General features: G+C 38.6%; 1 protein-coding gene across 1 annotated transcript; it reads right to left on the bottom strand.

Moving 5' to 3' along the window:
* Positions 1–131: 131 nt before the first annotated feature.
* On the bottom strand, positions 132–16,591 carry ptpn22 (protein tyrosine phosphatase non-receptor type 22). The gene is made up of 26 exons (XM_067593102.1): positions 16,111–16,591; positions 14,253–14,361; positions 13,749–13,825; positions 13,497–13,592; positions 13,286–13,324; positions 12,949–13,020; positions 12,670–12,729; positions 12,208–12,350; positions 6,579–6,645; positions 6,407–6,484; positions 6,151–6,237; positions 5,153–5,696; positions 4,957–5,043; positions 4,622–4,705; positions 4,371–4,442; positions 4,116–4,252; positions 3,803–3,830; positions 3,439–3,537; positions 3,163–3,231; positions 2,918–3,051; positions 2,679–2,706; positions 1,657–1,719; positions 1,325–1,428; positions 1,200–1,230; positions 1,028–1,108; positions 132–937 (listed from the first exon to the last, which is right to left on the bottom strand). Exons 1-26 carry the CDS (start codon positions 16,210–16,212, stop codon positions 876–878), a joined length of 2,553 nt encoding a protein of 850 aa, XP_067449203.1. The 5' UTR covers positions 16,213–16,591; the 3' UTR covers positions 132–875.
* Between the last annotated feature and the right edge of the window lie 5,522 nt (positions 16,592–22,113).

Below are 22,113 nucleotides of genomic sequence, written 5' to 3'. Positions count from 1 at the left end.
TTGTGAATATTTGTACGGAGATGTTTTTAATCATTTTTTGTCAGTTATCTGGGTGATAACTTACAGGCAGTAGAAATCTGGTACCAATGTGATACAGTCTTGTTAAGTAGGAAAAACACAATGAGAATGCATAGACCTTATATATTTTTTAATAAATAATTTTGTGTGGAACCGTTGTATGTAACACAGTTTAACCGTACCGTTACATCGTACGCAATATACATCACATTCACAAGCTATCCTTGTCAGTATGTTGATCATGCTTCAAAGGTTATGCCTTTAAAATCATTGAGAGACTTCAGGAAATGATGGCAAAAGCAAAAGTAAACGACGTGCTGAGTGCTGCCGTCTTCGTAACAGAAAAAGTGAAGTGCTAATAATCTAGATGTAGATGTTATCTATATACCCGTTTTTGGTTTTTTTTTAAACTTCAAGCACAAATGCACACACGTACACTTCATCATCATAAAACAAGTTTAACAGCATTGCTTTGAGCATTGAAACAAGAAGTGTAAAACTTCTCACTGCAGACTGCTCAAGTCTTCAAGCACATCATTTTAGACACTGGCTTTCCTGAGATTTTGATGTTCAAGCCGTTGGTCCAAGTGGCTGTCTGTGTTGTTCAACGAGGCACTGATCAATATGTAAAAAAAAAAAACTATTGATATACAGTACAAAAATCATCAGAGCTGGTAAGAAGGCACTTCCTATTTTCTGCTGAGGGTGCTTATGTGCTGACGCTCCTTTGAGGATTGTCAATTGGTCCTGAGACAAAGAGACGTGGACTTCAGTGTTTTTTCAGACTCCGACTGTCTTAGCAAGGTCCTCATTAGAAGAACAGCTCCACTTTTGATGTTTTGAGAGGTGTGACTTCCTCAAAACCAGGTCTCTGGATAATTCCTGGGGCCTTTTGGCTTTCCAAACCGGTTCCCAAATCCTGTGGAAGATGAATATGGCATCATACGTATTGTATGGGTTGAAATGGACCAAATATATAAATGTCATAATGAAGTAGATGCAGGCCTACCAAATTTGAACACTGAAGAGGCACCATATGATGAAGATGGTGTTTCAGTTTGAGCAGGAGATGGTGGAGGGCCATTTTTAGCTGAGAATATAGTTTTTAGACATGTTAATCCTATTTTTCTCATGGATATCAGTGCTTTTTTTGAGCTAGGACATAAATTAGCATTACTTACGTTTTTGTTTGTGTCTAAAAAATTTCAGGCTCTGGGCAAAGGAAGCAAAAACATAGATTTAGCCAGCTACAATTTCAAAATTTCAAGTACTGGTTAGGGGCATATGTGTATAACTTTTGTGATACCTTTGCTCTAGACATGCCCTTCTCATTGTTTTTGTCTGATTTGTTTCCGCACTGCTCTGTGTTCAAGGAGGGCCTTCGGTTCACATCATGGTGTCCCACTTGCACTGACAAACAGAAACCGATAAGAAATGACATTTTTCGCTGCTGTCTTTTCTCTCTGTATTGTGGCGTCTTTTTTAAGCATTCCCACACAGGTTTTTGATATCACAAACACACAAACGCCTTGCATTAGCTTATTTATTTGCTGTGTCTAATAATATCTAATAATAACAGTACATGTGAGAGAGGCTACTTTGTAGTGTGCAGCCCCTTTAATGTCTAAGGTAACTCACCACTTCCTCCTCCAGCTGCGACCACAGGAGGTGGAGTTGGCTGACAAACTGCAGAAAGGGGCTCTGCAGTGGAAACAAAATGATAAACTACCCTCATTATAGACAAAATCATTTAGATTAATCATGAACAAGACAACAACAAGCCTGGCATTTTACCCATCATGTTTGTATCTCTTGCTTTGGTAAAGGATGCCTCCCTGTGGTGTAGATAGGTACTTTTAAATACTAATTTTAACCTGCATGCTGTTGCATGTACTCAATAAACAAGACAATGCAACCTTTCACCACCAACAAAATGTGATACTGGTGGTGAACAGCCATCAGAATAATTTGGTCAGTGACCTCAACTGCTGTATTAAAGGATGGGTCTGGTGAAATTCTACAATTTTCGTATTGTTATCAATGAAAAGACCAAAACCAACACTGGTTTGAACCTACTAACAAGTATTGTCTGTGTAGTCAAAGCCTGATATGTTGTATTCTTCAGTACCATAGACCTCTATATTGTTGTCCAAAACCATAAAAAACATGTCACCCTTGCAGCACCCTGGGCAACATTTTAATTCATTATGATGACCATGGGCACTGTCATTTATTTTGAGTTGAATGCACATACACCATCCTGCTGTTATAAACAAAACTCTGCAACTGAAAGTAGTCCCCAACAATATGCTATTTACCCTTTTTTAGTAATGTTAACTAAAAGCTACAGTGCCAAGCTGTTTCAGAAAATTATTCAACCTTTTTAAAAAATGAAAACATACACTCATGAGCGATTTTTAAAGATTTGCACCTGCAGCAGCAACAAGCGGGTTTTGCTCTCAGTTCCAAAAACTAACTGAGGCAGTCGGATAGTATTAAGAGACACACTCTTATCATCTTCTTTTTTTTCTTTTCTCTTTTTGTGGGATGTGTTGACAATAAGAGCAATAAGAATATTGTTAGCCTTGCCCTTTAACCGCCGGTTCTAGAGTGAAAGCAGAAGAGAAAGGCGTCTGTATGTATGAGATAAAACTGCTTACCTTGTCTTGAACTTTTAGCTCGAACACTCTGGGGGGAATATTTGAAAGCAAAAATGTCATGACACTCAAATGTTGCGCTAACAAATGGAAACTTTGTCCTATCATGTTAATCATGGCAGGAAATAGCACTGAGGGGAGTATAATAAAGTGATTCAGTGAATGTCACTCTTTTGTGTGCTGTCTCTATTCAGGACAACACACTCTAACCCTTAGATTTATACATATTTGACCATTATTACCTTGCTCCTGCTCATGACAACATCAAGGAATCCTTTGGGCTGAGAGGTGCCATCCCACTCAGATGAAATGCCTACCCTTGTTAAGGGCTGTGTTGTTTGTAAGGGCTGCGAGCAGAGGGCGGTTGTCTCATGATCTGTTGGAAAAGGGCAGAATCAAACAAAATGGCTTTTCTCTCAGACAACAAGTACTGTTGCACATGCTAAATTAGGAGCCTTTGGTGTAAGGTAGATGATGATGAACTCACTCTCCTCTGTGGTGAGGATGAAGGACTCCGGGGTTCTGTCAGGAAGGGGAGGAGTCAGGCTCTCTTCAGCTTCACAACCAAATATAGCAAACAGCAGCTTTTAATTTCGGTGGACTCAATCATGAATTATTATTACACATTACATTATATATTACACATTTATACATCTTCTCTTGAGATGAAATAAGCAGATATATTTGTAGATAGCCTCTCGAATAGCTAAGAATAAAGATTTAAGTAAGATAATGATTTCATCATTCAGCCTGCTGAGCTTACTTTGAGGAAGCAGTGGAAGAGTCGGTGCGTCCGGAGGTGGGCCGTAAAGCTGGAGGTCTGAAGTTGTATTTGGTGCAAGATCAGGGTGTGTTACTGGTACTAGAGATACCACAAGAAAATAAAGGGCCATTGAAATGATCACACACATAGTACTTGATAAGTGCCAGATAATGTGATATCTTGAAACTCCCTAAATGGGATAAAAAAAAGGGGCATAACCTTGTAATTTAAAAAATGTTACAAGATTAAATTTTAATTCATCATCATATAATTACATGCCATATATTTTTACATTGTCAGCTCAATTATCATCCTGTGCATATACATATTGGCCCTTAACAGTGTGTTATTACAAAAATCTTACCTGTGAAGTTCATATTGACTTTTAGACTCTACAAGAAAGAGAAGTATGTTGGTGTTACATAACTGCCATCGTAATTCATCTATGATAGAGGTTTACATCTACTAACACATGAGGTACCACTTTACAATTTACAATTTGGGCAACACATGTATCATCCACATTCTCAATGAACAGAAGCTGTTTGTCAACTTCATTGAGTGTACAAATTGTGTGAATATATTGTAAATAATTCACCGTTCAATTTATCTTAAACAATCATGGCACTAACTTGTAGGAGGTCACACATCTGCCAGTGAAGACACTTTATTCTTACCTTACTCCTCAACCAAGGTTTCATCTCATTTTGAGATGTAGAGGCAGCTGGCTTTGAGTCACCAGACCATTCTGAAGACATTCCTATTCTGTTCACGTTCACTACTGGCATGACCTCAAACTTCTGCTCCACAGGAGCTGAATGGCAAACAAGAAGAACAATTTTCATTATTATATATTTAAGTAAAACCTACGGTCTACAAATATTTTTTGTTTATTGTTTAATGGATAGTGATTTCTGATATTATTAAGTCACCTTGATCAGTAGCCAACTCAAATGATTCTGGGGTTCTCTCTGGAAGTGGGGGGACAGGAGAGGGGGGGCCGCCTGAGAATAAAGAAATAAGAATTCTGGTTTATTCTGGATATTTTACTCACATCAATACGATTTGAAAGATTTGGTTCCACTAAAAAATTATGACATGAGTCATGACATGTGGCGTTAAAAGACAAGCATCTCTGAGCATGGTTTCACTTTAGGGGTGTCAGGTGATATTTTCCACTTACTGTATGTTCTTTCAACTCCCAACTGTCTGACAGTCTCAGCAGCAGCATTGGGTGGAATGATGACCGTTAACGTTTCACTGGGATCTGAGAAGACAAAGACAAAAGACAAAATCACATCTTGTAACACTCTAAGTCAAGAATATATTAGTACATATTGTAGCAAGATCAATATAACCGGGAAGCCATGTGTGCTTCCTTCAGAGGACAGAGTGATTATGATTATATGAAATAGGAATTCATACAATAAACCTAATAGTGAGGATTATGCTTAAAGTATACCTTACAGAAGATATTGGTTTATATTTCAGACTTTTATCTACACTTGGAACACCAACCTGTATCACCAGCCAGTACATAGGATTCAGGGGTTCGTTCAGGTATCGGAGGAGGTACGTCCCCATCAGTATTAGCTTCAACAGTACCTAAAAATGCACATCAATTACTACAAATATCAACAAAATTAAGTTTTACTACCCTGTTGTGTTGTTTATCTGTGAGACTAAAAACACATGCACAGATATGACCATTTACCGGAGGAAAAGTTAAACTCCAGGGTCTGGTCATTCAGAGACAATGACGGCGTGGTGAAGACAGGGCTAGCTGTCCATTGTTTGGTGTCATCAGTAGAATCCACTGGTGCCTCCTCTGATGAAGGGGAGCTCATCGGGGTGTCAAAGTAGGGGTCCTCCACCATCAGACAAATGGCTTCTGCCACAGTTGGTAAAGGTGGAGGGTCCAATGATGGTATGTCATCACTTTCCTCTATCCTCTCCTTTACCCCAGCGGCTCTCTGGCTGGTATGCGCCAGTTTTGGGGAGGTTTTGGGTCCATCCTGTAGGTCCTGAGTGGTGGCCAGAACCACAGGAAAGGCTTGGGGCACATCCCATTGTTGCTTGTCCCTCTGCTTGTCCCTGGCTCTTAAGGCAATATGATTGTCTGAAGCAGAGGGCATCAGTGTATGGTACTGTGGTAAAACATCCCTCTCCTCGTCAAGCGGGTGCTGGAACTGTGGTCGCAAGTCCAACTCCTTTCTCAAGTCAGTGTTAGGTGTGATAGCAGGTAGGACCGTTGTCACCTGTCCAGTTAAATAGGGGGATGTGAGTCACAATAGTGTTTGATAAATTAAGTAAATTTGCATGTAAATGTATTAACACTAAGCAAATATGAATTCTGTCTGATTAATATTTAGTATCATGGTAAATGCATACAATATTATACAGTATGTAAATATAAAAGGCCCATGCTTTGAACAAGTCACAGTCAAAAGTCTTGATTAGTATTTAGCTTCAAGTAAAGCAGTGGCCCTGATGACACAGTCTTCATAGTTCATTTTTGAATCACCCAGCCTGCTATTAGTTTCCACTCTCATCATGTGGTTGCCTTCTACATAACTGAATCGAATGTTATTAAAACCACAAGAAAGCCTGCCAAAGCTGTTGTTTCTGTTTAACTGTATTGATGATAGTGATGTTTGTGCTTGTGCTTACATATTTCCATTGATTTTGTGTTCTGTGTTCCTGGTTGCTCACCTCATTTCTGCAAGTTTGTGCATCCATGGACTGCAAATATCTCTCAAACAGTAACTTGATGGTTTTGTAGACCAGCTCATATTGTTCCTGAGGTTGAAAAACAAAAACTTGCTCTGTTAGGTGACACAGCCCTGAGACATGATGTACAAAACCCAAATGATCAAAAGATCTTTGATAGAACGAAGCAACTGACATGTGGCTCTGCTTGTTGGACAATTTGTTACATGTGACAAAAAAAGAAAAACACAACACCTACCTTGGTTTGAACCACCGAGGGCCTCTGGGTTCTCATGTTTTGAACTAAGTCATAGATATTGAAAGCTGGAGTGATCATCTAAAAACAAGCAACAAACAGCACAATACACCTCAGATCTCAAATTAATCTGGTTTAAGATTGATAATGTGCAGAAAGTGCAAGACTTTCTCACCTGTTTCTTCAGGAGGTTCCAAGTATAATCGATGGCACACAGGGCTCCTGTTCTACCACATCCAGCACTACAATAACAGCAGCAAAAGGTCAGATTTTAACCACACAGATTATCTCCAGCAAGAGAGATCTTTCAGTATAATCACTATAATTGTTCATTATGCAAGAGTTGAGGAAGGCATCAGACATGATGGTAAACAACAAATTTTCAAACACTGTGTTACAATCGTCTTGATTTTCTGGTATTTATTGTACTACATTGCCCAAACCGCACCCATCCGGTACACTAAGCAGGTTTAAACAAATGCTGATAGCCATGTCCAATTCATAATTTATCCATCTCAAAAAGGCTCATTTCAGTGGACTTCTTTGAAATGCTGAGATTAAAGCCCGATAAGCATCTGCCCCAGGACCAAGTGGTATACTTATAAGGTATACAATGATCGTCGATGCTACTCGACAATGGAAGCGTTTGTGGAGGGTATGGAGGCATGCTCCCATGGTCCTGTAAAAGAGCAGATGGCTGTTTTGCAATGAAGGAAACAGACTCCTCGGAGATTAGCTAGCTCCAAACCATTTCTCTCCTGAGCTTCAAAGGCAAGATCTTCTTCTCTGTCCTGGCCAAAAAGATGACTAGCTACATGCTGAAGAACAAGTATATTTATACATCAATCCAGAAGGGCAGCATCCCAGGCTTCTCTGGATGTTTAGAACACATGAGTGTCCTCAACCAGCTGACCTGGGAGAGCAAATGCAATCTAACAGTTGTCTGGCTTGACTTGGCCAACACGTATGCATCAGTCCTTCACAACCTCATCAATGCACAAATGGAACACTACCATGTACCAGCTACTTTGGAAGATTCAAGTTACAGTTAAAGACTGCCCATTTAACAACCCAGTGGCAGAACTTTTAAAAGGGAATCATAATGGGCTGTGCTATCTCCCACATCTTGTTTATCATGGGAATGAATCTGCTCATAACAGTGGCAGGAAAGGAATCCAGAGAGCTGATAATGGAGTCCAGCACCCGCAAACATCTAATAAGAGGCTTTATCGATGACCTAACCATAACAATTTCATCCCATGTACAAGCAAGGTTGATCCTGATGGCACTTGAGGATGTGGCAAGAATGAAGTTCAAACCAAGAGAGTCAAGAAGCATGGTGATCAGAAATGGGAAAGTGACCAACAAGTTCCAACCCCAAGTTCAGGGGGAGGTTATTCCATCAATTGAGGAAAACCCAATAAAATGTCTAGGGAAGTGGTGTGATGCCTCTCTCACTGACAGAAGCAATGTAGCCAGGACTGAAAAACAGTTTAATGAATGGCTGACTAAGACAGAGGGATCAGGCTTACCAGGAAAGTTCAAGTCCTGGCTCTTTCAGCATGATCTGCTACCAAGACTTAAAGACTTAAAAGGTCAGAGGTAAAGGCATCACCACAAAATCATGATGCAAGTGGGCTACCAACACATCAGTGGCATGGGCAGAGAGCATGCTGAAGTTGAGGGACATCATCAGGAACCTGTGCATGGGGAGACAAGGACTCAGAACCACCCACGTTTAGCAATGGGGGAAAGCAGACCCAAGGCAGAGGAGAGACATGATCCAAGCCCAAGTCCAACACCTGGAAGAGGAAGGGCAAAGGTCAAGGGCTGTGGAACTTGGATTACAAGGAGCCTGGACAAAGTCGGATCTGCCAAAGCGGAAGATCACGTGGCCTGACCTTTGGAGACTAGAGCCCTTTTGCCTCTTCTTCCTTCCAACACCAACAAACCTGCACAGGTGGAGAATGAGGCTGGACCCACTGTGCAAGTTATGTGGAGGGAGAGGCACGTTGGCGCACATACTGGTGGGTGCAAGACTGCACTTAGCCAGGGGTGATACAGATGGCGCCATGACAAAGTCCTCAGAGCACTGGCTGATATCGTAGAGCACGAGAGACAGAAAAAGAGTCAGACCCATGTGAGACCTGCCCCATCCATCCAGTTCATCAGGGAGGGGGAGAAGCCACCATCCTCTAAGAAGACCAAGAAGAGTCTCCTGCAGGAAGCACAGTCATGAGGGTGGACCTGGGAAGAAAACTACACTTTCCCCAGGTTCTCCAAACACCCCTGAAGCCTGACATGGTCATATGGTCTGAGGAGACAAAGAGGATTGTGCTGATTGTACTGACGGTCCCGTGGGAAGACGGATGTGAAGAGGCCTCAGAGAGGAAAGCCACCAAGTATCAGGACCTGGTCCAACAATGCAAGGACAAAGGGTGGCAGGCCTGGCTATTTCCAGTTGAGGTTGGATGCAGGGGTTTCCCAGCACAGTCTGTGTGGAAGACCCTCACAGCTCTGGGAATAGCAAGAAGGGAGAGGAAGACAGCTGCTTGCAGGTTGGGGGAGGCAATGGAAAGAGCCTCTTGTTGGCTCTAGAACAGGTGGGAGGAGTTGAGCTGGAAGCCAGGAGAGGATGGGCAGTGACTGCCAACCCACCAACTGGAGGACATTGTGGTTCAGGGTTGAAACGAAAGTTGGAGGCCACCTGACAACATCTTCTCCTGGCCAAAAGGTACAGTCATAAGAAAGTGACTGAAGGTGTTAACATCTAGATATATCTAATAGTAAATGTAGAAAACATAAAGATCAAAGATGTTTAAGGCTGTGATTCAAAACCTGAGGTTCTTTCCCAAGCTTTGATCTCATTTGCAGGAAATTTGTGAATTTGCTCATTCATAATATTGCATGACTGTCCTCTATATGTAGACAGCTCTTAGCTGAAGCAATAGAATAAAGCAGAAAACACTACAGTAGTTAAGAGTATAATGTTCAGTCAGACAGGAAGTGAATCCACTATATGCTAAGTCTTGTGGCTGTAGTTAGTGGTGGTGCAGATTTTTAATATAGTGAGAGATTTGTGATATGAGGCCATGCCCTTTTCCTGTAAGTGTTGAGGTACAAAATCATATGAAGTTTCTGTTTACAGTGAAAAATGTTGATTGTATTTTTGACAGCTGTCTGTTGGTGAACTCCCTCTGAAGTGGGGTGACTTTCTGGTATGTAGGTTGGATCTGCCACTGACTCAACATTCCGTGTCTGACACGTCATCCTCAAAAAGGAGTGGGCATGTTATGGTATGGCAGGTTTTTCATAACACACTATCATAATGTTCTTTTTTGAACTCTGAAGCCCTCTTTAAAAACTTAAAAAACATACTTAACATTGTTGATACTTCATGAATTTTCCTAATTTCATGAAAATTGCTCATAAACATGATTTTGAACTGATAACGTTCTTCTACAGTCTTCTACAGAGAATGACACATCACTTCTATTTGGGGTCTCAGAGATCCCAGCTGTAAAACATTGTTAAATTCCCAAATATTAAAAATATTAAATATTAATGAAGACTATTAAGATTCATGTTATTGGAGTTTTATAACAGTTTGCTGATAAGAGTTCTAATAGGGAGTTACACCTTTATGGGGTCTAATTGACCTTAAACATAAGTAACATCACTATGTGGGATAACATACTGTACATTTCTTTGTTACTAAATGACTTTTTGGCAAATGAAAGGAACACACAATTTTGATGCACTCGGATATAACATGTAAAACATTAAATATTTTCCTTATTTGATAAAATAACAATGCTTGATGGTCATTTTAGTTTTTTGTCACCTTCATGAAATTCACAAGACTGATTTGTGGCAAGGAGAAGGGTAACCATGTCAATATTTTTGTGTATAGTGGGTTTTAAGGTCAGAGGAAAGAAAAAAACGAAATTCAAAGGGAAAAGAATGTAGTATGGTCTGTGGGACCCCTGACAATAAGGAAGTGAAGTCAATGTCAATCTTTTGTGTGTGGACTGATGCAAGTCATAATTCTTCAGTTTAACGTGATGTAAGTTTTAGTAAAACAGTACATGTGTGCCATAGAGTAAGTGCTGGAAAATCTGAGGGGAATGCCCATAAATATACTTTAAAACCTTGTGGGTCGTTGTACATCCGCCTACGCACACTTCCTGTCTAAAAGAAAAGGGAGGAGGTGTCTTATCTCTAGGGCCTGAAGAAGGGGACATATACATGCTGCCCACAAGCAATGTGTTCCCCTCGTAACAATTAAAACCAAAAGTGTGATTCATGTGATCACCGCTTGCCTGATGTTTTCACACAAAAGAACAGACATGAGAAATGTCATGCATCGTTACAGTTCATCTCCTGATAATATAACAATTCAAGCCCCGTTTATCTAGCAATTTTAGTGATAATATTAAGTGTTTTGCATAAAATTGCATCAAAATGTTTAGAACAAACAAACAACATTTTTTCTCTCTTCTGTAAAAGAATTTACAGAAGTTTCCTGTTGAATATTTATGGGCTGGCTGTTCCGCAGTTTTAGTCCATATTGAGAAAAAGCACCCTCTCTTTAGTTCTTTGCCTGAACTGTTTGTACATTTAATGCTGTAGTGTTCAAAGACCTAAGGCTGTGGCTACGAGTGTAAAGGGAGAGACAGTTGACTAAGCATGAAGGTGCTGAACCATTAACAGCATTGTAAACTAGTAATAAAAGTTTTAAACCAATTCTAAAAGGGACTGTTAAGATGCTTAAATGGGTGTGATATGCTCTCTTTTACATTTTTTGTAAGTAAGTAAGACGTTGGCAGATGCATTTTGTACAAGCTAAAGTGTTCACTGATTTCTTTGGTAGTCAAGCAATAGTCAAAATGAGAGAACAACCAAGCATGAAATAAGTTTCTTTGCATTGGAAAGTACAAGATATGATCTGACTTGCTATATTTACAAGGTGGAAAAATGTAGTATTAGTGACACAGTCTGTGCTGTGCAAATTTAAGTCACGTTCTGTAATGACATGCAAATGTTTTACCACTGATTGAATCTAGCTGAGTTTAAAAGCAACTTCAAATTCTGTCTTTCTTTTATTCAGACCCAATAAGTACAATTTCTGTTTTGTCCTTGTTTATTTTTCAAATAGTCGATCATCCAAGTTGTAATTCCCTTTAAGCAGTCTTTTCAACAATTTAGACTGTTGATGTTGTCAGGCTCTAGAGATAAATATAATTGTGTGTTGTCTGCATAGTGGTGAAATTTCACAGAGCATTCTTGTATAATTTGACCAAGTGGTAGCATGTACAGTGAGAATAGTGGACCAAATATGGAGCCCTGTGGAGCACCATATGGAATGTGATGAGTATTTGACACATGTTCACTAACACTGACACTAAACTGTCTCCCAGTTAAGTAAGTGTGGAACCAGCTGAGAGTCGTTAATTCCAAAAAAAAACCTAATTTTTTAAACCTAACCTAATCTATCAGCACAGTATGATAAATTGTGTTAAATTAAATTGAATTAAATTTAGGATCAAGACAGAAACATTAAACACATCAGCACTTTCTCTTAGGTCATTTAAGAGTTTTACTAAGGCAGTTTCTGTGCTACAACCATTGGTATTTATCATGGGTGTTGTTATCATTGAGGAAGCTATTTCACTTTTTATATACTGCTCTCTCTATGACTTTGCTGATGAAGCCTAGATTTGATACAGCCCTGAAATTATTCATAAAAGACAGATCAAGACTGTTTTTCTTAAAGATAATTAAGTTCTATAAGGAAGCCTGACCTGCAGTGGATGCATAGAGGGACGTCGTCATGGGCTTGATAGGAACGCATCTCATACAACATGTCCAGAATGGGAGGGATGGAGTCTGGTACACCATGATCTGGCCAGTTGACATAATGCAGCTGTTTCAAAGTACGACAAGACTGGAGGAAATTAAAGAATAGTAGAAAATTACAATGCTAGCCTCTTTTCAGAGCACATTTAATGACATCACAAACACATTTATCACATTTATTCAGTTTTTGCTACTGTAGGTGTAGGTGTAAAAAAAACCCAAAAGATTTTACTACACACGAGTAGATACTATCTCAAAGATGTCAAATATGACGTCATTAGTTTTGATATTTTAACTGCCTCTAGTCTTTGTAGCAACTAACAACACCGTAGCTGATAATATCCTGCTTGTCTCAGGAGAATTACTCTTACAGTTATTCTCACAGTTAGGCTGTTAACACTACTTACGTTGCGATAAGTCAGCCTCAACATCCTCGTCAGATAGTCCCCTTTAGTTTCCTCAGAATCCTGCATAAAAATTCCAGCAGTGTATCATCAACCTGAGTCATTCTTGCGGTTCAAAACAGATGTGAATTTCTTTTGCACTGTACTAATAATAATATACTTTATAAATAATACCAGTGTTGTGTGAAGATAGTATGAAATTATAACATCAGCATTTACTCTGGACCAGTTATAAGAACCTGTCAAAGTAGGAAGTAGGACTGTGAGAATAAAAATACTCACACAATAAACTGTGAAAGGCTCACAAACAAATGGCTCCTCTTGTTTCTGTGGCCAGTAACGCTCACACTTTTTCTACAAAACAAGTACAGTGCTTTTAACGTTCAACATTTCACATTTTGAAAATTGAATCACTTACAAGCCATCATACAAACACAGCAATCTGCGCAATCAAACCACAACAGGCAATGATCTAGTGCAGTGGTTTATAAAAACCCAATACAGCTAACTGCGGATTCACACAGAAAATGCAGAAGTACTGACGGTATACAAACTATGGTACACAATCTTTGTGTTGAGAGAAAGAAATTGTGTACATCAGTGTGGAAAATGGTGTTACCTTTCCCATCTCAAATTCTCGACAGGCCATCACTATGACCTAGAGTCAAATAAGACAGTTAGAGATACAATGTACCAAAATATAACAGAAAGACATCTGGGGCTAGGGCAGTTCACCCCCCAATTATTTTATCACCGAATGGTTGTTTTGAGAGCAACATGAATGTTAAAACACCTTGTTGTGTCCACAGATAGATAGAACAAGTGGGTACCTTTATGTTGTACTCCCAAAGCATCCTCAAGTAGTCCAGTACTGTGTGGGGAAGAGGACCCTGAGTAGCGATGTAGGCCCTGGAACCTGACACTCCCTGCACACAAAACACAGCTCAAGAGTCAGACAATGTAGTATAATATTTGCACAAAGCAGTAAACATCAAGTACATATAGAGTATGTACACATACTGTACTTTATATGCAATCTATATGAATAAAGGATTCTCTGCACAAGGACACTGTTAATTTACCTTGATGAAACTGGCGTTGATGTAGTCTGTGTCATTTTTAGAGGTGGTGAGAGTGAGCTTTACTCTGCTGTGGTCAACTAAAATGAGAGAAATATGTAGTTATAATGTGACTGTTCTGTTATGTTGTTATGTATGTATGAATGCTCGACTCTGTACGCTGTATTTCTTGATACTAGATAAACATATTCCTTAATTGTCCAATAATAATGAATGTTAGAAAAAAATCTGTCACTATAATTAGTCACACCTCTACCACATTATTAGGTCATCACATACATAAAAATTAATTTACAGACATTATTTGCCTCACAATGTTACTGCAGCTCATGATTCTTTAATCCATCCACCTACATTTTCAACATTAGTGCGTTAGTGTGAGTAAACAGAAATCAAAAAGTCTTAGTGTCTTAGTGATATTTTATCTAAACTTCCCTGATGCAGAATTGTATTTATCATCTTATGCAGAAGTATAAAACAAACAAATTTGTCTTGAGCAAAGCTTACAGGGAACAATGTCCTTGTATCGGTTCTTCTTGATGTTGTCCTGCTTTTCTGCTGTTTTGGTGGGGTAGGTCTTGTCAGTGCGGTACTTAGTCGACTGGCTTTTCAACCTCTGAAAAGCACAAAAGAAGTCAAGTGACTGTCAGAGAGACTTTGTTTCTCTCGTTGTATACACGCAGAAGAATGAGCTTTTCAAACCAATTCTACTGCTGATTTCATTGCGTATAGAATGAGCCTGTGGTGGGTAAAATACTACCTTTGTGAAGGTTAGTATTCTGTCTTGTGTCAAAGAGGAGAAGTTTCAACACCATGGTAGTTTTTTGAGTTCTGATTTGGTGGTGTTGCTGTATTAAATTGCCTTACATTACCAAACGTTTCCCATGTTGTGTTCAGAGACTTGTACTGTAGTTTGATGTTTGCTCTATTTCTCAGCATCATGGTGTTATATTGCACAGAAATATATTTGTATGCTGATATACTGCTCACTGGCAAAACATGACAGGTGCAAATGGGAGAAAACTTCCTCTTATGGAGTATAATGCTGTAACATATTGTAACATGTCTTGGCTCATGTTAAGTTGATATATGCAGGAATATTAGTTGAGTGTAAACACACCTAAATTAAGTTTACCCAACTTTCAATAAGCAAAACCAAGTTTGGCAGTCAATGGAAGGCGATATGATAGTGATATGATTTTCAGCATATCTGGGTAGGGTTTCTTTAAGGCACAATAAAAATTTTAGGTGTTTTATCGAGAAAAAAAATGCTTTCAGGTCATAGATAACTCAACTGTCTTCTGGCATTTTTGCAGTATTTTTGTAGTTATGAGTTAGAAAAAAGAGTGAGTAAATGGCAAGTACATGTGACTAATTGCACATTTGTCACACACGGTCAGTTTGTATATGATTCAACCCCAGATGACCAGAAACCATGACTCATTTTACTAGAAATTGACACTATGGCTTACAAACAGAGAGGATTTCCATCTGGAACTTACTGGGTGGAAGGTTTGACACAGAAATTAAAGTCATGGCACGTCCATGCTTACAGGATTTGTTAAGACACTGGTCTTTTTGTTCAGAGGCCAGTTCTCACAGTTCCACACAGTCTGTGAAAGGCCTTGCAGACCATCTGCACTGCTAATACCACAGAGTGCTTTTTGTTCTTAAAGGAAGTGATGCAATAGACCCTTTCCTCTGGAGTGGTCGAGGTTTTAGCTGCATGACAGCAGAAGGGCAGCATGTGAAGCACACGGTGCTGTCTTCAGGCACTGATGTCACTCATTGCCATGGCAGCAGCCCACAGATGATGTAATTCCTGGAGCTCAAGACTTCTAAGGAAGAGTTTTTGTGGGCATATACATGTGTTTGTGTGTGAATGTACAGTCATTGGTATATATATATATATATATGTATATATATATATATACACACACAAGATGGATAAATGACAAATGATAAATGTTCAAATGAACAAACTAACTGCTAACTGAGTAGTCTGTGTTAGTTAAGTGTTATCATGCATTTGCTTATGGATCTTCCTTGTTCATGCGCCTTCAATGACAAGCATCAGCGCAAAGAGGAAGCACAGATGTGGCGTTAGAGCAGTTCATACAATAGCAGCAGAAGTGTTACTTCCCCGAGCAATGTCTTTCGTGAAAATTTTAGAAATCTAGAAAACTAATAACTTTCACGCTCATCGTGCCTACTGTCAATACATCCAGTATGAACCAACAGCTATTTCGATGTGGTTTCTGATGATGTGATAATGAATGTCAAAATAAGTCTACTAACTAGAGGCTTCATCTATAACACTACTCACAACAGTACTTCAACAGAAGGAACATAACTCTTGACTCACTGCAAATTCCCCAGCGATGCCATTCGGTGCCCCCTCGTCCACAGCCTCTTGTCTCTCCAGCTGGACCAGGAAGCTCCTCAGTATCCAGGCCTGCTGCTCCATGGCTGGCTGTACTCTGCCTGAGATAGGGCACCTTTCACAGGCATGTCAGGACACAATGGTCCTCATCCACGGGTCATGAGTAGGGACGCCGAGGCTCGGGTTCTGAGGCTGTTTGCACTTCTTTTGCTACTACACAAAGCACTTCTCTATTGCAACTCTTACATCAAGGAACTATTGTGGGTGAACTGTCTTAGAGGAAGCAAGAGTAAGCTAACAGGTTCTGTGGTCAGATTAAAAAACTGCCGCGCCCCCTGGGTGTCTCTCACTGGGTCCTAAAGTCACCCGGGTGTTTGATTGCATGACAGTGGCGCGGAGGGAATGGGAGCCACACATTTATGAATATAAACAGGCACGAACAGCTGTTCCTACCCAAAGTCAGAGTGCAATGTAGGCTGTCTAGCCTGTTGGACAACATGCCAGGACACACAAAATGAGTGGAGGAGGGATGTGGGTAGGGACAGAGGCAGTGGTAGAGGGAGTGGTTAAGAGAGGGTGTCTGAGAATCCTGATGTTTTCAGGCAGCAATTATAAGCAACCCACTCAACTCTCTGAATGGTTTTATGTTGTTCTATGTATATTTAGTCTCATATCTCTATGTTTGACCACTCCTTGAAATTCCTGTTTTTGTTGTATTTTCTACATTTTGTTGTATTTCTGTATGTTCTCTATCTCTATTTCTGTCTCTATTTCTCTGTGTTGAAATGTATATGCTGAAATGGCACCTCCAGTATATTTTATGGTATTGTATTTTGTGAAGCACCTCGTACCTCTGGTTTTGAAAGGAGCTATAAAGTTTACTAACTTACTTACTTACTTACACCTACTGTACAGTATGTCCACAGTCGCCATTTGTTTTGATAAACCCAACACATGCTATGGGCATTATATCAGCCATATTACACTTCCCTCTATTATATATAGCCAACTTAATATTGATAAGAGCATGAATAGAAATAACTAAACATATACAGTACCCGTCAAACTTTTGACTGGAACTGTATATGTAAGATTCTCCTATATAGCTAGTATGATGATATAAAATACAGTACAGTATTTCAGGATGATAAGGAAAACATACTGACTTACCAGAGCAGCTGATATGCAGTTCATGCGAGAAGTAGCATGCTATGTCTCAGCTATACATAAAAAAATGCCTTTTGTCAGATAGACACGGTCAAGACACACTGACAATGCACTGCACCCTGCATTTAGTAGATGTCGGGCTGCAAACATCAGTGGCATGGGGACATCTAGTGGCTTTCTGATAAACTATCACAAAGAGCCATTCTGACATTGAACATAGTAGTTCAATGTATTCAGTGGTTTGCAGGATTTTATTGACAAAATCATTATCAGATCGGATAGAATCAAGTCTAATATAGCAAATGGAGACGCAGTCAGACAGTCAAAGAGACTGAATATATTGATGGTCTCAAAGCGTGTTTTGAAGTGATTTCAAAACGACACAACCTGCAAGAAAGGTGACCTATTCATGCAGGATGTCATATGTGTCTCCGAGCTGTAAAAGCATTTACTATAACCCCCAAGGCACCTACAGGAAGTGACAGTATCACCACCACAGTCCACCTCTACAGCTTCCTGCATGAGATTTAGTCTTCATACTCTTAGTTTGAACATCAAAATGAGGACACTGTGTCTGATTCTGCTTATTAATGGTGAGTAGATCCATTTTTACAGCTCGCATTAATTATAATAATTAGATTTTTTTTTTTTTTAAATTTGTTCTAAAAGAATTTTCAAAAATGTCTACCCAAATTATTACTTTTGGAAGATGAAAAATGCATTATAATATTCATTTAAGGGTACTGTTAATTTACATACCTATTAAAAAACACAAGAGTCAATAATAATTTTGGCTGTGATTTAGCAAAAAGCTTGTTTTATGACAGGAATATGAATACACAGAATAATCATGTGTCAGTAATATTCTATTATATTAGACTAAAGTAACTCCCTGTTCCCTGTCTGAAGATAGTTTTTATTGTTGTTGTTATTGTTGCTGTTGTTGTTGTTGTTGTTGTTGTTGTTGTTTTACGAAAATGAGTGCTGGTCTGGTTATTTTTATAATAATAGCAGAAACAAGTTAACAACTGAAACCAACATACCACTAAGCCCCAGTTTTTTTGTGCATGACCCATTTTTTGTTTTCACTTTTGCAAATTTTACCAGGTTGATATTTAAGTTTGGGTTTGAAAAATAAGTTAAAACAAATTGAGAGTCAAATATATAATATATACGTTGAATATATAATGGAACCTGAAATAAGAAATAATGCATATGATTACTGCATCTGTAAGCATTTTCATTCTGATAAGATTCTATCTTTCAGCAAGTCTTCAGCTCCAGTGTGATAAAGGACAGATTACAGCTCATATTGGAGGTGAATTCATTCTTTCCTGCACATATGACACTAAAAGATTCCTGTTTAGTAAAAAATACTGGTGCAGAGGGGATACCAGAGGAACCTGTGAGATTTTGGTGGATTCAGAACGTGCTAATGCAAAAGGAAGGTCTTACATAATAGATGCAGGAAGAAGAGGGCTGTTTGTGAAAGTCACAAATCTCCGATTTGAAGACGCTGGAATGTATTGGGTTGGCATTGACAAAATATATGCCGACATCATGACTTCAGTTAATGTGATTGTAACTGAAGGTAAGAATTAAAAAAGAACCTTTTAATGATCATCTTGGAAAATATCACAATATCAGTATTTGTTTCTTCTATCTATACTGTCAAGCTGAATGAATTCAAATATATGAATTGCTTCTTTATACCAGTTCCAGTATCTAAACCCAGACTTTGGCCCTTGAGCTCTCTGGTGGACAGGCCTACATGTTGGGGACAGCAAGTGACAGTGCGCTGTGGCTGTACAAAGGGCACTGGCATTCGTTACGCTTGGCATCAACACATTCACCACAAGGACTACTTGCTTCACCACTCACCTGATTTGAACCTACACTGTGGCACAGTGGAAGAAGACAGTGAATATTACTGTATTGCCAGTAATGACATAAGCAGCCAGAGGAGTGAGCATCTCTCTGTGCAGGTTTTGATACCTGCAAACAGCGGCTGCATCTATGTCATTAATATGCAGGGTAGGAACAGATGTGATGTTCTTTTCTATAAAAATAACTGCAAGAACTGGAAACACTTCCTACAAAGCCTGTGTTTATAATGTATTGTTGATACCTAATGCTTCATAAAACATGCATGATGAATTATAAGAAATGCTATGGGGCTTCATGGCACATTATTGCTTTATAACAACAATTTTTCAGATTTTATAGTCATTATAAGCACAAATACAATAACATGACAAAATACTTTTCATTGAGGAACAAAACATCCTTGTTTTTGCTTTCACTTTGGCTGTGAAAAGCTTTATACGGTGTGAATGTAGGATAGAAGTAAGAAAGCCAAGCCACAAGATGCTCTGTTATTGGTTGATGCTTATGTGATTTGTGGGTTTTACAAAAATGTGAAAATTCCCCAGCCAGTTTTGTTCTTTTTATAAGGTTGACACTCTTTTTCCTCTGTGCTAACGCCTCTTTGACACTTCTCTTTTTTCTTGAGACTGATGTAAGGATGAAGGCTCTTTCCCCAATTACACTCTTACGTAAAGAGATAAGGGTGCAGAAAAAAAAGCCTTAACCACACTCCCTATCCATTAGTTGCAGAAAAGGCCCTTATAACCTTTCATGCAAAATGGGTGATTGTGATACTGTAAATGATTAGTATACTTAATCATTATGAATATTGTTGTTAAAAAAATTTCTTCTTAATGACCATTAAACAATAGAGACTGGAGCCGAAGTATCAAAATTTAACAGAATTTATTTCCTTGTACAAGAAGGAGCGTTTCACAACGCAACACACAGGGTGAGGTTACAAAGAAAAAGGCTCCTAGTGGAGCACTTATAACAGGTTTTTATACACCTTAAGTGGGCGCTATAGTTCTTTTCTTAATCTATCAAATACAGCCATCTTCCCCAACTGACCCCCAGATGACATGTCTCACCCTTTCTCTAACGAATTTTAATTTCTACATCTCCCTCTTTACAAATATAATACTGTACTTCCTTTAACCTTAGCTGATAAATCTGCTGATTTTGCAGAGTTGCAGTACAAGACAGGAACTATTTATCATGATCTAGATAAAAAAAAAAGTGACACTCATACACGATGCAATCATAATTTTCATAACAATTGTGTCATTCTTGTTTTTATAATGACTTTATGTACTTGTAGGATTTGACTTTTTAGCGACCCCTAGTGGAAATACTAAAGAGGACATTTGGGCAAGGAGGTACTAGTATACCCTGCAGATCCAACCCAAGATAAATACCCTGTACCAGGTTTAACTGGGATTCTTTTGTGTGTCTGCAAACAAAGACTTATGCTATCAGAAAAATTTGAAAGATAAACATTCATACTCAAAGAGACTTTAAGTAGGATTATATAATATATTATAAACATGGGCTTTATTGAATGTTGATAATGATGGTTTGGACTTGGACTTTGGATTTGATTTGAGGCTGTTATGAAATTTATATTGAACAAGGTTCACAAAAGAATTGCAATATAACGTCCTGTTTTTAATCATCAGGCCAACCCATTTACGACTGTGCTGACAGAATGAGCACCACCACGGCCAAAACTCCACCTCTGACTTGTACAGAAATTCACTCCGACACAAGAAACCTGTCTTCACACACCAATCACACCGATCAACATCTTCTCTTCAGCACGTTAGTCAATGCATTTTTCTACTCACTTTAATGCAAATATTAGCAAGTGCATTCAAAAATAAATCATTTAACAACTCTACAATGTGTTTCTTCTCTGAGAGCCAGTCACTAATATAATCTTTCTTTTTTTCAGGGCATGGACAGGGGTGCCTCTCTGGTATGCATTGCTGCGTTGGACTTCTTTTGCTTCCTTACTGATGGTTCTGGGCATAGTACTCAGATATACAAAAACAAGACACAATATCAAACGTGCCGAGAGGAGGAGGAAGGTTCATTTCAGTCAAGTGTCCCATTTGACTCTGTGACCTCTTTACAGTGCTAGGTATTTGGAAGTCATATCAGCCGCTGTGACATTGATTTAATTGTTTTATTGTTTGTTTTATTGTTAACCAAAGTTCTTTGATAACATGTGATGATTTGTTAAGTGTCTGGGTCACAATCTGCGTCAGCATGTTTATCAGTTTGTCTCGTTGCAGAATTTATCAATGCTAATCATTGTTTTAACTTATTTCAAATAACAGCTTTCCAATGTCACTACCAGCACATACAAATCATCTTAGGCCCTTACTTGCTTTACCACGCTTTCCATATAATAGAGGTGGAAAACAAGAATTGATGAAATATTTTGATAAACTCAGGCAACTATTATATTAACTATATATTAACTATAGTATTATAATAGTATTTAATATATATAATATTATAATTCTTAGAAATCTTACATTTACATTAATCGTCTAAATCATTTTAATAAAATAGTATAAGGTATAATTATGAAAAAAACAAAACAAAAACCTCTTAGAATATTTCTTTATTTTTCAAAATCTTTTGCTACTGTTAACAATATTCTACTTTCTAAATTATCCAGACAAGGTTTAAGAGACACTGTGTTGGAATGTTGTTGTTTTTTAACACTTTATTTATAGAGATTTTTACCTTTTATCAGACAAGACATCAACATAAGCTATTATCTCAAGGTACAAATATGTACAGAAAAATAAGGAATACCCTAATAAGGAATACAGACAAACCACAAAAAACATATGCATCATAGTGTATTTAAGCATAGACAGGACAGACCACCTGTAGAGGTTCATAGCTCCAGGCCAAGTTAACTATTCACATAGTTTA

This window comes from Thunnus thynnus, chromosome 6, assembly GCF_963924715.1.
Source record: "Thunnus thynnus chromosome 6, fThuThy2.1, whole genome shotgun sequence".
Classification (NCBI taxonomy): domain Eukaryota; kingdom Metazoa; phylum Chordata; class Actinopteri; order Scombriformes; family Scombridae; genus Thunnus; species Thunnus thynnus.
Note: the sequence above shows the minus strand (reverse complement) of the source record. Positions and strands in the feature narration are given on the sequence as shown.